Genomic DNA, 17414 nt, shown 5'->3' with positions numbered 1-17414 from the left:
CTAATACTAGAGTAGCTTAATTCATATAAAATGTCATTAGAACAACAAAAATAAATAAATAGGCTACATTTACTTACACAGCAAACACTTGTTTAAATGTAGACTACTTGAGTGTAGTTACGATGCTGCAGATGTTTTACAAACGTGAATGGACGTATAGCCCAGGTCAGGGATGACTATTCCACCCTATAAGGCATTTTTCCACGCTAAGTAGCTACATAACGAGTTTCACGACTGGTAGCGTGATGTTTGTCTGGAATTTCCAACAATCCTTTGGCGTGCAACTATTTCTGTCATCTTTGCACGCCATGCGGTATCTGGTTGTCATTGTCACCACGGCAGAGGGGGAGCCGGGAGAGGACGCCAATGCCGTGCCAGTTGGCTCGAGTTGGTGAAAACAACAGGCAGACGCAGCACGATTCTAATCTCAATCGTTCCAGACATGAAGGTCACTCTCATGGCGATCGCAGTTTTACTTGTTTCATTAAGTATAACGTAGATCCCACCGCCTTAATATATCAATTGAGCTCATTTCGTCATTTTTAATTACACATTTACCACACGAGGAGGTTTTGCCCTTGGACCAGAGGCCACTGTAATTACGTCTATAAGAATTGTAAGAATTATAGAATTGTCTATAAGGTTGGGTGAGTAGACTACGCTACCATAAACACCTATTTTTAAAGACATTTGAGAAGAGTTAGAAAGCCAATAGAGGTTAAACAAGTTTATATGGGACATGCCACTGCTACAACACCATCGTTTTACGTTTTTTGTTTGCGCATTACGCACAAGGTATACATTTCCTAATTGGAAGAATAGAAAGGAAGCAGATTTCTTGGTCCTTCTGACATGGCTACAGGTAAAGTAAGTCATCCAGTTGGGTTAAGCGGCTCCAAACGATGTTATGTAATTGAAGATTTAAGAGGCATGGCTTACTTGGACTATTTATTCATCATTGATCTGGTCAACATACACACTGAACACACCGTTACTCTCTCGTTAAACAAACAGACACATTGCATACCTACCAAGGACAGTATTGTAAATATCAAGGGGACACCTGTTATTTCTGGCTCAGCAGGTTTGGACTTTAGTTGAGTGTCAACCTAATAATGGCTAATGAGCACCCGGTGACACATGTGTAGGCACCCAAACTATCATGGGGCCCATTAAACCATAACAATGTTATAATTAGCATTGTGGCTAAGGTTAACTTCAGCCCTGTAAATATCAAACTGGATGTGGGCCTGATTGGTCCACTGTTTGTGGGCAAGGGTGTGTGTGTGTGTGTGTGTGTGAGAGAGAGAGGGGGGGGGGGGCATTGGACTAACCAAACGAATATATCCCTTATGTTAATTCTCCATAACAATATCAAAAGATATAACATAAGGTGTGATTCTCACTTCTCTTTATATCATACTGTTTTTAGGCCTACTACAGAAAAGAACAGTGATGTACCCTTCCAAGTGTGTTATAAACATGCAACCCTGTCACTATTAAACTACCTTGCTTTGCCAACAGCGAAAATCAAGCAAATCGTCAATTTAGTCCATGACCAACACACAGAGACATCATTATTTCTTGGTCTTTTATTTTTGTCCTGTAAATTACAAGCCTAAGCCTGGAATACACAGCAGTCTTAAAAATGTATATTGGAAATGTTTTTGATCTTGTACCCCACTGCAAACACTTTCAGCTGTCTGCAGGTCTCCTAGCAACAGCAAACAAAGGCAGGGCCCATTTCAAGTTTCCCGCGGAGAGGCCAGTCCAGCGGAGCCTTTGATCTTGACAGGGAAAATAGCTGAGTGGGCACTACTGGCATTTGTCTTTCATTTACTCCACCCCCCCCCCCCAAAAAAAGCTTTCTGGAACAGCCAAAATCTTCATCTGTCTGTCCCCTGCATCCAACCCCCCCCCCCCCTGATAATCAACCATGGCAAAGCAGCTCATTGAAACATTACAGTGTTTGGTTGAAGTTCTTCGCTTTTTGTTTTGGTGCATAGTTACTGTTTTGAGTTGCTAGAATTTAGTAGACTAGTCATTTGTGGTTTCTCTGAGAGAATGAGCGAACACACAAAGTGAGTATTTGGTCCATTGTTTTCACCTCCTCTTTAAAGTCGACCTTATAGAGAATGTCGAGGCCTCTATCCCAGGATTGTGACTTACAATTATTTTCTAATCACATAATGTGTGTGTTTTCCTCCCCTACACAAGCGCATAAAGCTTTTTGTGTTTCAATGGAGCTGTGGCTATTTTCTCTGCTATGAAACTCCGGATGCTTGCAGCTCTCCAGACAAACATTGGAGCTGCCGTGGATTTTCAGGGTCTCCTATTTGGAATTCAGCTACGTCCATAAAGTGGGCCGCACATTGAGCACATTATTTTGAAGTTGATGCTCCTTTCGTAGTACATCCTGAGGAGCAAAATATAAATAGCCCACTCCTGCTGTATGTATGAACATTATGGGGGGGGGGGGTAATAACTTTGGGCTATGTAATGTTATCTTACTCCAGCGCCCATTGCTTTCATCCAAAACAGCTCAGGAGATTAAACAAATTAAAGTGTTTCTCATTGTTTTGGTGTAATTTACTGTAATTGATGTTTCCATCTAGTTGCAGAGGCCTTGCTAGAGCAATTGTTTGTGTTTGTAGGAGGACACGGAGCCCAGTGGGGTGTATTGACTCAGGCTGTTGACTAATACTGCGCTAATGCCACGTTTTAGGCTAACACTGACCCAATTGTTTATGGGTGACCAAACAGTACCCAGGCTCTACACTGAGATCATGCTTTCATCTAAGTGGTGCACAGCTCTCTATGTAGTTGCATAGCATTTAGCAACTCAACGGAATGTGCTATACTGTATCTAGAATCATTTCAGTGAGCGAGTGCGCCCATGCGGTACGTTTATGTGTAGGCTAACACATTTGTTTTATGTGTGCAAGTCGTAAACTTTATATAATACACATTCATTACTATTCATTAGCATTTAAATGGAGTACACGGTAGTACCCTTCTAAAGGCATGTCGTGCTAGACCTCCATAGTCAATAACTCATTATATATACTGTATGGTATGTATATTTACATGGAAGCAGAGACCATCTCAATCTGTGTCGTTCCTCCATGCATGAAATGTACAGTTACAGTACACTTGGAATGAGTCCATGTGTATTGTGTTTGTGCCATTTACAACGTACAATATCACAGTTAGACTATATGACATTTTTGGAGTGTTGAAAAACAGGTATGGTGCAGAAGGAGTGTGGGTGTGGTAGCATTTGTCACTGCTCTCTTTAGGGGTTCAAAAGTAGCTTTGAAAATGTCTGTCTTTTTGTCTTGATGTCACACATTTTATTTTCGTACCGCATAAATCTGTTCAGGGACCCCAACATTTTTCCATCCATCAAGGGTGTCATTTAGAAAAAATGTGCAACTGAATTGCCACCCCCAGTCCTTCTGTATGTTAAATGGCTTGCTGTCTCCAAGAGACAAGGTGGGAGTCTGTTGTATGTTGTGGTGCACCGGCCGCCCTGTCCCATCTTAAAACACGACCCGTCGCACTAAATACACCCATCCCATGGCCAACTCATCCTGACACACACACGCACACTGTCCACCTCCAAAGTGTCCTCCTCCTCTCCACCTCTTTGACATTGCGACAGACAAACTTGTCCCGCCGCCGTTCGTTTCCAGGGAGACGCCTGAAAAGCTGGAGCTAACGGAGTCTGGCAGAATTGCCCCCGAAGTGATTGAGATGTTAACCTTCAGTGCTGTATCTCCTTCCCTCCCCCCCTCCTCACTCCTCCTCTCCCCAATTCCCCCCTCTTCTCTGGTCCCTCCATCTCTTTTCCTCAGCAGGCTGTCTCTCCTCCGACAGACTGCGCTGTGAGAGAGCCAAGCCATTAGACACTCCCAGTGCTGATAATGAAGGCACAAGAGGTGGTCCAAAGCAGCGTGATGCGGTGGAGGAGAGAAGAGCAGGAGCGGAGAAGGAAGGTAGATTAGGATAATTACCTGGCGTCGGTGGTAAAGAGAGAGAGAGAGAGAGAGAGAGAGAAAGATGTCTTACTTCCAGCCGTCTCCATTTGCAAAATGAGTATTACCGCAATAGTGCCAATTGCAGGATTGAGGATTCATGGTTTATGGGGTGGAAAAAGAGAAATTGTAACATCAACTGAGACATTTTTATTCCCAGGGAATGTCAATATAATGTGCTGTGTGATCTGATAATAGGAACAAAATAAATAAAAGGTTTCCCAAATGTTGTTGTTGTTGTTGTTTGTAGTGAGTATTGATCATGTGGTATGTAAGTAGGCCTATGCATCACCAGCTATGCCAGCATGTACATATCTGTTGTTTATACAGCCTTGGCGCGGGTCTCCTACACCAGTAAGCACTAAATATCCTCAGTCACTAAGGCTTTGAAGAGCCTATGAGGTCAGGTTTTAAATTATGGTCTGCACCCACGCCACGCTTTCTCCACTCTCACAAATCCATTCGCCACACAATGCATTTCAAATGAAAGCAGCGTCACCATAACGCGCCTTAGGAGACATTAAGCTATAGTATGTTACTTTCATGTATGATAGCATGGCCCCTGTATGCTTTGATGTGCTCACTTTTTAATGCTTTATTAATAATAACACACTGGCTACTACTGACACCGTGCATGGCTGCTGTTCCCTCCCACACACTTTCTTTCCATCCCTCCATCCTCCTTCCATCCCTCCCTGGGTCTTGTTGTCTTTGGGTCAGACTGCTGGTGTGCTTGTGATTAGAGAGAATGATATGGGCCCGGAGATGAAGAGGGCCAGGAGAACCAATCAGAGAGAACTGGGTGTAAGGCGCTGCTCTCCTATTGGCTGCTGTTGGAATCAGACACATCTTCATTTCTTCTTCCATCCAGCCTGCTTTCACATCCAAGCCCCAGGGAAGTGGGAGGATTATAGTCCCTGTCTTTTGGGTGGGTGTGTGTTTGTGTGTGTGTGTGTGTGTGCACGTGAATGTCTGTGTGTGTGTGTGTGTGTGTGTGTGTGTGTAGTAAATGTCTTATAGACATAGAAGGTACAGAGTTTAGACACTGATAACACTAACCCTCCTCCAAGCCTGGCCCAGATACAGACACAGTGTTGGAAGTGCTGGCAGATTTTGAGGTACTGTCTTCTTCCAGCGACTCCAGCAGGGCATCAGCTCATTATGAATGAGAGACCAGCAACACTACTATTTGAATGTATTATTTATTTATCCTTTATTTAACCAGATAAGTTCAATTGAGATTTACATCTCTTGGATGTGTAATGGTGCTCACATTTGAAACGTTGATTTCTCACTGGCTTTCTCTCACTCCTATTTTTTCCAGTCGTTATTTTGTACAACAGTCGATTAAAATGAAGATTTAACATATTCATTTAGATTTGACAGAGATTTTTCCTAATTCATTGTCACATCCTGACCAGTAATAGGGGTTATTTGTTATTGTAGTTTGGTCAGGACGTGGCAGGGGGTATTTGTTTTATGTGGTTCGGGGGTTATGTGTATGTAGAGGGGTGTTTTATTTATGTGTTCCGGGGTTTTGGTGTATGTTCTGGTTTTGGTATTGTAGGTTTTCCTAGTTTGTATATTTCTTTGTTGGTCTGTGTGGCTCTCGATCAGGAACAGCTGTACATTGTTGTTCCATTGTTGTTCCTGATAGGGAGCTTGTTTTCACCTGGTTGATTGTGGGTAGTTGTATTTGCACTGCTGTTGTTTAGCCTGCAAATCTGTTAGCTGTCGTTCTTTGTTTATTGTTTTTCCGTGTTCGCTATAATAAATATAATTATGAGCACTCAATCCGCTGTGCCTTGGTCTCTACATTACGACACCCGTGACAGAACTACCCACCAAACACGGACCAAGCAGCGGAGGAAGGAGCAACGGGTGGACTGTCGTGAGTCATGGACTTGGGAGGAGATTCTGGCCGGAGAGGGCCCATGGAGGAAGTCTGGTGAGGACCGGGAATGCTACTGGGGAACACGGCTGGCGAGGAAGCCGGAGAGGCACCCCCAATATTTTTTTGGGGGGGGCACACGGGTAGTTTGGCTGGGCCAAGGGTGAGCCCTTAGCCAGCTCCCGTGGTTGTTCTGGGGAACGTATGGAGTGGAGAGCGCCGAGGTATGCTGAAGTGCGCACGATTTCGCCCATACGCACGCACAGTCCGGTGCGAGTGATCCCAGCCCCTCGCAAGTGCCGTGCTAGAGTGGGCATCCAGCCTGGTAGGAGGATGCCTGCACAGCGCATCTGTTCACCGGTGCGCCTCCTAGGTCCAGGCTACCCTATGCCCGCTCTACGCACGGCAACCATCAGGCCCCTGCACAGCCCAGTTCGCCCTGTACCAGCACTCCGCTCGTACAGGGCTACTAGTTCCATCCAGCCAGGACGGGTTGTGCAGGAGGTGCGATCGAGACCGCCAGTGTGCCTCCACGGCCCGGTATATTCAGTACCGGCACCACGCACCAGGCCTCCAGTGCGTCAGCCCAGTCCTATTCAGCCTGTTCCCGCTCCTCGCACTAGCCTTAAAGTGCGTGTCTCCAGTCTGGTACCTCCACTACCAGCCCCACGCACTAGGCTTCCAGTGCGTCAGCTCAGTCCCGAGCTTCCGACGACAGTACTCCGTCCAGAGTGTCTGACGACAGTACCTCGTCCAGATTGTCCGGCAACAGTACCTCGTCCAGAGTGTCCGGCAACAGTACCTCGTCCAGAGTGTCCGGCAACTGTACCTCGTCCAGAGTGTCCGGCAACAGTACCTCGTCCAGAGTGTCCGGCAACAGTATCTCGTCCAGAGTATCCGGCAACAGTGTCTAGTCCGGAACCGAATGAGACGGCCTACAGTCCGGCACCGAGTGAGTCTGCCTACGGTCCGGAACCGAGTGAGTCTGCCTACAGTCCGGAACCGAGTGAGTCTGCCTACGGTCCAGAACCGAGTGAGTCTGCCTACGGTCCGGAACCGAGTGAGTCTGCCTACGGTCCGGAACCGAATGAGTCACCCTACAGTCCAGGGTCTACAGTGACACGAGTCAGGCCTAGGTATTTGGGAGGAGTGGACTGGTCAGTGGGTGGTCTTAGGCCCGAGCCTAAGCCACCTCCACTGTAGGAGGTTTGGGTAGGGGGGGTGTAGCACAGGAGCCGTCGTTGACGGCAGCCACCCTCCCTTCCCTCCCTTTAGTTAGGGGTTTATTTTTTATTATTTTTTTGAGGTGCATACGGGGTCTGCACCTTTGGGGGGGGGGTACTGTCACGTCCAGTAATAGGACCAGTAATAGGGGTTATTTGTTATTGTAGTTTGGTCAGGACGTGGCAGGGGGTATTTGTTTTATGTGGTTCGGGGGTTATGTGTATGTAGAGGGGTGTTTTATTTATGTGTTCCGGGGTTTTGGTGTATGTTCTTGTTTTGGTATTCTAAGTTTTTCTAGTTTGTATATTTCTTTGTTGGTCTGTGTGGCTCTCGATCAGGAACAGCTGTACATTGTTGTTCCTGATTGAGAGTCATATATAGGGAGCTTGTTTTCACCTGGTTGATTGTGGGTAGTTGTATTTGCACTGCTGTTGTTTAGCCTGCAAATCTGTTAGCTGTCGTTCTTTGTTTATTGTTTTTCCGTGTTCGCTATAATAAATATAATTATGAGCACGCAACCCGCTGCGCCTTGGTCTCTACATTACGACACCCGTGACATTCATTGACTGGCTGATCTTGTTACTACACATCTGACATTGGTGAAGCATTCTGCTCATTCTATGTTTTCTGTTGTAACCTAGTTGTGTACCTAACACTGGTTGTCAGTCATTCAACATTTACTTTTTTCACGGTGATGTCACTTTGCTGTATTTTACCTTGCATTACTTTCAGTAATTTTCAGCATTCACCCCATTTCAATAAAAAACGTCTCCAGTCAAAGAATCCATGCATCCCCTTACAAAAGAAACGTGAAATTTGCAGTTTCACATGTGAAAATAGGGCTGCAATTTATGAGTCTGGTAACTCTAATGAATTTATCCTCTGCAGTAGAGGTAACTCTGGGTCTTCCTTTCCTGTGGCGGTCCTCATGAGAGCCTGTTTCATCATAGCGCTTGATGGTTTTTGAGACTGCACTTGAAGAAACTTTCAAACTTAAAGTAATGATGGACTGTCGTTTCTCTTTGTTTATCTGAGCTGTTCTTGCCATAATATGGACTTGGTCTTTTACCAAATAGGGAAGCATACAATGTAGAAAATTGTAAAAATAAAGAAAAACCCTTGAATGAGTCGGTGTCTCCAAACTTTTGACTGGTACTGTGTATACAGTGCCTTGAGAAAGTATTCGGCCCCCTTGAACTTTTCGACCTTTTGCCACATTTCAGGCTTCAAACATAAAGATATAAAACTGTAATTTTTGTGAAGAATCAACAACAAGTGGGACACAATCATGAAGTGGAACGAAATTTATTGGATATTTCAAACTTTTTAACAAATAAAAAACTGAAAAATTGGGCGTGCAAAATTATTCAGCCCCTTTACTTTCAGTGCAGCAAACTCTCTCCAGAAGTTCAGTGAGGATCTCTGAATGATCCAATGTTGACCTAAATGACTAATGATGATAAATAGAATCCACCTGTGTGTAATCAAGTCTCCGTATAAATGCACCTGCTCTGTGATAGTCTCAGAGGTCCGTTTAAAGCGCAGAGAGCATCATGAAGAACAAGGAACACACCAGGCAGGTCCGAGATACTGTGGTGGAGAAGTTTAAAGCCAGATTTGTATACAAAAAGATTTCCCAAGCTTTAAACATCCCAAGGAGCACTGTGCAAGCGATAATATTGAAATGGAAGGAGTATCAGACCACTGCAAATCTACGAAGACCCGGCCGTCCCTCTAAACTTTCAGCTCATACAAGGAGAAGACTGATCAGAGATGCAGCCAAGAGGCCCATGATCACTCTGGATGAACTGCAGAGATCTACAGCTGAGGTGGGAGACTCTGTCCATAGGACAACAATCAGTCGTATACTGCACAAATCTGGCCTTTATGGAAGAGTGGCAAGAAGAAAGCCATTTCTTAAAGATATCCATAAAAAGTGTTGTTTAAAGTTTGCCACTAGCCACCTGGGAGTCACACCAAACATGTGGAAGAAGGTACTCTGGTCAGATGAAACCAAAATCGAACTTTTTGGCAACAATGCAAAACGTTATGTTTGGCGTAAAAGCAACACAGCTCATCACCCTGAACACACCATCCCCACTGTCAAACATGGTGGTGGCAGCATCATGGTTTGGGCCTGCTTTTCTTCAGCAGGGGCAGGGAAGATGGTTAAAATTGATGGGAAGATGGATGGAGCCAAATACAGGACCATTCTGGAAGAAAACCTGATGGAGTCTGCAAAAGACCTGAGACTGGGACGGAGATTTGTCTTCCAACAAGACAATGATCCAAAACATAAAGCAAAATCTACAATGGAATGGTTCACAAATAAACATATCCAGGTGTTAGAATGGCCAAGTCAAAGTCCAGACCTGAATCCAATCGAGAATCTGTGGAAAGAACTGAAAACTGCTGTTCACAAACGCTCTCCATCCAACCTCACTGAGCTCGAGCTGTTTTGCAAGGAGGAATGGGCAAAAATGTCAGTCTCTCGATGTGCAAAACTGATAGAGACATACCCCAAGCGACTTACAGCTGTAATCGCAGCAAAAGGTGGCGCTACAAAGTATTAACTTACAGGGGCTGAATAATTTTGCATGGCCAATTTTTCAGTTTTTTATTTGTTAAAAAAGTTTGAAATATCCAATAAATTTCGTTCCACTTCATAATTGTGTCCCACTTGTTGTTGATTCTTCACAAAAAATTACAGTTTTATATCTTTATGTTTGAAGCCTGAAATGTGGCAAAAGTATTCGGCCCCCTTGAACTTTTCGACCTTATATATATATATATATATATATATATATATATTAATCTGTTCCCTTTTGCTTTCAGTGTTAGACCGCACCCTGTCTACAACATCACAGCCAGTCAACACTGGGGCTGTGACTACTGGCATGACTGGGACCAGTGTGGGCCCAGACTCCTCTCCTCCATACCCAGACCGTAGCAGCTGATCCCCATCCCCACCAGGGGCACCTGGCTCCCCTCCCTCCTCTGGCTGGATCAATGACTAGAGCCATCCCATCCCAGGGACCAGGGGTCAGCATCAAAAGCCCCCTGCCCACGTCCTTGCCACCTGGTGCACTCTTTAGGATGAGGGGGTACACTTCCACCCCTCCACCCTCCTCCTGAACAGACCAGGCTGTTTGGACATGGAGCCAGAACAGGGCCTTCGTGTGATCTCCCGCGCCCCCTCCTCAGCTGCCCCCCACAGGGAGAGGGCCAGGGGTCAACCCCATCAGACCACCACAGGGCTCACAGAGCCATTTGATGAGGGGATCTGTTTTGGATTTCATAATGCCCGCTGAATCATGATCCTGAGCCCTCCTAAACTTGGTTATGATGTGTTAAATGTGTAATCTGTTTGTCAAAAGCTTCATGTTGGAAAAATGTTTGTTTTCAGGGATTTATGGATGTGAAGTTGACCTGATCAATTAAGGCTTGTAGATGACTGTTTTCCTGATTTGAACATACAGTACATATACAACATTACTCACTTGACTTCATTACTGGTTCAAATGAACATATCGACAACATACTGTTATTTATGATACTGTTTATTAGGTCATTAAGTAATTGGGGCATATATGACACCATATTAACAGTTATGATAATTAATCTGACATGTTTCTGACTAATCACAAAAGACTTCCATTTCACTAACTCCTTCATAATAATGTACGATGTGTCTCTACCTCACAGTCCTACCAATGAAAAACTGGACATGCAATATAAAAAAAATGCGGCCACTCTTGAAGGACAATAGAAGTTAAATATACGAGAATATGTTATTAAAATGAATACCTTTTTGACATTGTTGCCTTCAATCCAGTGTTAGACTTTACTGACTGACTTTACTGACTCGTGGAAGTGTTTTATGGTCATTAAACTTTGATACAACATACCCAGTATGAAGACTCAGTTTCTCTGTGATACAGAGCCTGCATGTCGTTCAGGCTGTCAGTACATCATGAATACATATTAATGAACCCAGATTTCTAAATCTGTTTATTGAGCTTCTTCTTCCATTTCCTCCCTCCATTCTTTCCTCTAGTGCGTTAGCAGATCCCAGTATGTCCCCTAGTCTTGTGACAAGGGATGAAAAGGAGAGAAAAAAAAGGTCTAATGAGTTTGGCAAAAGGAGGACGGAGGGGGGAGACAGATGGCATGAAGTCTGCGTGGCTCTGGCGTGGCTCGCCTGGTGCTAAAATCCTCCTCTCTCACATTCCAACAAATCCTAGCAGGAGGTTGGGGAGTCTGCCACACCACTCAGTGGATCCACGGGGTTCTCTCTGCACCCCTTTCCTCGCTCCCCTGCACCCTCGTAAGTCCCTGACCAAGGGTGTCAGCCTCCCCCATACCATATCCCCACATGTATACATATATTAACATGTTTATACAGTATATATAGTATGATGGGCCATTTTATTGGCCTGCTAAGATAATACACAGGAGGGTGTGAGACAGAGACAGGCGCTGATTGTTAGTATGGAATTGGGCGTGTGGGATCAAATTGGGAGTGGACCTATCCCTCCACTCTAGTGTCAAATCTCATTGAGTAAACATAGGACCAAAGCATGGAGGCAAAGACTGTAATCCATTTATATGAGAGGAAGAAAACCTAAGTAGCTTTTCAATTAGTTTCGCCACCCCTAGCTTCTGATAAGGAGGAAACGCTGGCGAGTTGAGCCTGTCACAGGCCAGACATGCCCCTCTCAGATTGCCCCATATTCTCCTCAGTCGGTCCGTCGGTGGGGCTTATGGCCAAATGTACAGTAAGTGTAACTGCATGGTAATCACACACAGACAGTATGCCCCACCACTGGCCCGCGGTGACCGCATGACGTCTTCATGTGTTTCCACTTCTAAATTGTTTTGGATTGCATTTGAATTTTAGGAATGTGCATTGAGGAGCACCATATAAAAGTACATCAGCGATATGATAATCATGTTTATAATGTATATTACGGACTATCTCTCTCACTATTCTCTCTCCCTCCCTCTCTCTTTCGTCTCTCTGTCTGTCTCTCTGTGTATAATTGACTGTATAGTGCACACTCAATCTCTAACACACTTTTTTTCTGTCTCTCTGCACGTATATATTGTGTATAATGTACTGTGCAGTGTACACTATCAATCTTAATCTCACTATCTCGCTCTCTCCCTATCCTCTCTCTCTCTCTCTCTCTCTCTCTCTCTCTCTCTCTCTCTCTCTCTCTCTCTCTCTCTCTCTCTCTCTCCCTCTCCCTCTCTCTCTGCACTTTGCCTTCTGCTCGTGCTATTGAGTGGCTCTTCTGGGAATGGAGGACGCTGTGAAAAGGTCACAGGAGGTTTGAGTATCAAATTACTGTTAATGATAATGATAATAAAAAGAGAAATCTGCTCCAAATCTATCTCTGAGCTTTTTTCCCCTCCGTATGGAATGTGATTTATGTGCGGTTGGTCTTATGTATTGCTTTGCATGATTGTAAGGTGGTGTGTAATTCATTACAATGCAAAAACTGTTGTTCATTTGTTGTTCTATGCTAATGTGTATCGAGCTGTATGTCATTCATGTGTCTCAGAGGCTACTATGGTGAACGACACAGTAGTGAGCCATCTGGGTTGTACAGAGCATCACACTACAAAATGACATCTCAACATCTCAATCCCAAAGCTTTACACAAACATTTAAATCCCCAACACTGCATTTCAAGTTACAACCACAGAAAATGCTAATATTTTACACTGCCCTAAACTTGGCTTATGTCTTCGCTGAAACTGTAATTACACTACATTATATAATTATAATAATCACTTGCTCTCGGTCTTTCGTCAGATTCTTAATTACACTATACTGATACAGATGTAGGATCATCATTTGAGCCAGTTTGCTACAGCAGGAAAATAATCCTGCAGCAAGAGGAAATGTGAATTAGAATCCATTTTTCATAAAGGAAAATCAAGTCTGAAATGTAAAAGTGAAAATTATAACCTTCAGAAGCCTTTTTAAACCTCAAAATGTAAATGTATTGCATTGCAGGAACTTTCTCCTGCAACAGGGTGTTTAAATTAAGATCCTACACCTGTTAAGCTGATTCCATTTGACCACAAAGCCATAATACATAAATCTGCAGTGACTTTCCCTCCCTCCCTACAGCACAGAGACTGAGAGGTTGGCTGTCCTTCCTTGGTGGCAGGGCAGAGTGGCATCTTGACATTACCATCCCCAGGCCCGCTGGCACAGCTGTCACCCACAGGATGGGAGACTGGCAGGGTCGATGGCCGCATGGCGTGCCTGTTGGCTGCCGCCCTCCGTCCCCCTCTGTCCCCTCCATCCCATCTCTCAGTGAAAGGGCAAGATGGCCTCCGCCAGTCTCTCAGTGCATTGATCAGAGGCCAGACCTCCATTAGCTAAAGGTCATCGGGTTCACTGTGCTCTGTGCCGTCCCTACAGCTCCCCATGACCATGGTGGTGGGAGGATGTCCGTTACTTGCCCTACCTCCATTCCAACCGAGACTAGCATGCTAGCAGATACCCATAGACTTCCAGTCATTGTGCTAACGCTAGTTAGCGTTGGCTCGTCAAACTACCTCTAACTTCCTTTATACTGGACATAAAAATGGTATCCATAAGTTCATCTGACTCAGGGGAAGTGGATAAAGGGCTTCATTGCCAAAATTCTGAAGTATCCCTTCAAATATCAAAAGTAAATGTAATTACTAAAATATACTTAAGTATCATAATTTCACATTCTTTATATTAATCAAACCAGATGGCACCATTTTCTTGTTTTTATATTTACGGATAGCCAAGGGCACACTCCAACACTCAGACTTCATTTACAAATGCAATATTTGTGTTTAGTGAGTCTGCCAGATCAGAGGCAGTAGGGATGACCAGGGATGTTCTCTTGATAAGTGTGTGAATTGGACCATTTTCCTGTCCTGCTAAGCATTCGAAATATAACGAGTACTTTTGGGTGTCAGGAAATGTTGTAAATTACTATTGTAGCTGGAAACGGCAGGTTTTTAATGGAATATCTACATAGACGTACAGAGGCCCATTATCAGCAACCGTCACTCCCTAGAAGGCCCGCATCCTGGAGTCGCCTCTTCACTGTTGACGTTGAGACTGGTGTTTTTTTCAGGTACTATTTAATGAACCTGCCAGTTGAGGACTTGTGAGGTGTCTGTTTCTCAAACTAGACACTCTAATGTACTTGTCCTCTTGCTCAGTTGTGCACCGGGGTCTCCCACTCCTCTTTCCATTCTGTTTAGAGCAAGTTTGCGCTGTTCTGTGAAGGGAGTAGTACACAGCGTTGTATGAGATCTTCAGTTTCTTGGCAATTTTTCGCATGGAAAACCTTCATTTCTCAGAACAAGAGTTTCAGAAGAAAGTCATTTATTTCTGGCCATTTTGAGCCTGTAATCGAACCCACAAATACTGATGGTCCAGATACTCAACTAGACTAAAGAAGGCCCGTTTTATTGCTTCTTTAATCAGTACAGCAGTTTTCAGCTGTGCTATCATAATTGCAAAAGGGTTTTCTAATGATCAATTAGCCTTTTAAAATGAAAAATGTGGATTAGCTAACACAATGTGCCATTAGAACACAGGAGTGATGGTTGCTGATAATGGGCCTCTGTACACCTATGTAGAAATTCCATAAAAAAATCTGCTGTTTCCAGCTACAATAGTCATTTACAACATTAACAATGTCTACACTGTATTTCTGGTCAGTTTGACGTTATTTTACTGGACAAAAAAATTTACCTTTCTTTCAAAAACAAGGACATTTCTAAGTGACCCCAAACTTTTGAACGGTAGGGTAAATAGTAAAGTACAGATACCCCCAAAAACGACATAAGTAGTACTTTAAAGTATTTTTTACTTAAGTACTTTACATCACTGTTAATTTTCCCCTACTCTGTTTGATCACCCACAATATGCTACACCATTGTACCTCTTCCAGATATTATTACTGTGTCCACCTAAAATCAAAGACTCCTTCATTCTAATTCTCTCCCTCCAGTAGAATGGCACAATAAAGGAGGTGCCTCACCTACTACAGAAGATCACAGCAGCACAATTACATCAAATTGCTAGGCCAGACCCGTGGTTTCACATTGCGCTGATCATCGCTGAATCACAGTTGGCCTTATATGGTTCATCCAGCCTGTGAATGAATGGGGGATAATTGTGGTGCTAAATAGTGTGAAGGCTGAGCCTGCCACCGGGTGGGATCCATTTCCTGTGTTGTCAGGGGCACCAGTGATGGAGAGGGCTGTGCCTGCCTGCGTCTGTTGCACACACAGAAAGGCAGATGAACTTATTTGCATACACACACTCACAGTCACACAAGGATACAAACACGCTTACACAAACACACACACAGAGATATACACACTCCACACACACACAGATATACACACTCCACACACACTCATACACACACACACAGATATACACACTCCACACACACACACACACACACACACACACACACACACACACACACACACACACACACACACACACACACACACACACACACACACACACACACACACACACACACACACACACACACACACACACACACACACAGATATACACACTCCACACACACACACAGATATACACACTCCACACACACAGATATACACACTCCACACACACACACAGATGTACACGCTCCACACACACACACAGATATACACACTCCACACACACACACAGATATACACACTCCACACACACAGAGATATACACACTCCACACACACACACAGATATGCACACTCCACACACACACACAGATATACACACTCCACACACAGATATACACACTCCACACACACACACACACACACAGATATACACACTCCACACACACACACACAGATATACACACTCCACACACACACACACACAGATATACACACTCCACACACACACACACACACACACACACAGATATACACACTCCAGACACACAAATGATGATTGTCTCTTGCTTCTGTCAGGTTGTGATTTTTTTCCTCCAGCCATGGAGACCTCATCCTGGGAAATTGAGCAATTTCTGATTGAAAACAGTGCCGGTAATTAGAGCACTCACTATTTGTAACCACTTGGCATTACATTAGTATGCAAAGCTGGCAGTCAGCTAATCTGAGGGAAAACGTTTGTTTCCTTAATTGCCCTCTTAGGACAAAAGTGAAGGGGGGGGTAGAGTAAAATTTGAACATTTGAACGTGCTTCTGCTAGAATGGAGCCTGGTGTGTTCAGGGGACGTGGCTCCTCCAACACGGTTTTTAACTTCCCTAATGGACAGACAACACATAGGCATACACACATGCACAGTCACACATACACTGGCACACACATGGGCATTCATACACAAGCACAGACACACACATGGTCATACACACTTGGGTACAGATGCATATAAATGATTAACAGTGATTTGGCACATGAACTACACAACATGACAATGGACAATGAAATAATCTTCCTATTTTATTCTGTGTAAGAGGGCATATCAATCCACCTGGTCTGTGTCAGGCCAGTCGTTCCTCTCCATCCTACCTGCCTCCTCACCTTGGCTTCACTTACATTAGGACGACATTACCTCACACTGCCGAAGGGTCACCCTCTCTTCTCACCCTCATCATCTTCAGCGGCTTTTTTTCATTTGACCTATTCAGTGCTAGCTCTTTCTAACAGGGTAGGAATATTCCCCTTCTCTACTGCACTATCTTTAATATGATATTATAGTCCCCTCCACCCTAATGACTTCATCCCTGCAGGCACCTTTGCCATTTAATTGGCCCTATATTAATGTAACTAAATATGTATGTAATTACCATGTAAAAAGTTAGTAAGTACATGCAGTTATGCACCACTTGTCACTTTAAATGTGAAGTTTTTGCTTGTACCGATTTTGTAATGTTAAGTACTATGCCGAAGCCTACAATCACCTGTCTGGTGCAATGTAATTTACCGTAGTTCCTACCCTGTAGTTAGTCTGAAATGATGCCACTGTAACGTAAAGTGTTGCTATCGCTGCCACCGTATCTTTCTGATGTCACACAAATCCTTCTCGACCAGATGTCCTATTCTAAGATGAGTCTCTACTCTGATCTCAGTCGTAATTGTACAGCCTGTCCTCTCTCCCCCCTGGTCACTGTCCAACCTTGGGCTCGAGAGACCGTTACAGAGGGGATGGAGAGAGACAACTAAGAGGACACTCGTCTAAAAGTAGAAGGATGGCTTAC

General features: G+C 44.1%; 1 protein-coding gene across 1 annotated transcript in view; it reads left to right on the top strand.

The window, feature by feature from the left end:
* zic4 (zic family member 4) overlaps nucleotides 1–11059 on the top strand; it is a 47730-nt gene extending 36671 nt beyond the window's left edge. Inside the window, exons 2-3 of the mRNA XM_014199411.2 lie at nucleotides 3858–3998; nucleotides 9988–11059. Coding sequence (XP_014054886.1) covers nucleotides 3858–3998; nucleotides 9988–10109 — 263 coding nt within the window. The 3' untranslated portion in view covers nucleotides 10110–11059. The remainder of the gene's footprint in view (nucleotides 1–3857; nucleotides 3999–9987) is intronic.
* The last annotated feature ends 6355 nt before the right edge of the window (nucleotides 11060–17414 follow it).

This window comes from Salmo salar, chromosome ssa05, assembly GCF_905237065.1.
Source record: "Salmo salar chromosome ssa05, Ssal_v3.1, whole genome shotgun sequence".
NCBI lineage: Eukaryota > Metazoa > Chordata > Actinopteri > Salmoniformes > Salmonidae > Salmo > Salmo salar.
This window is presented reverse-complemented; position numbering and strand designations above follow the sequence as displayed.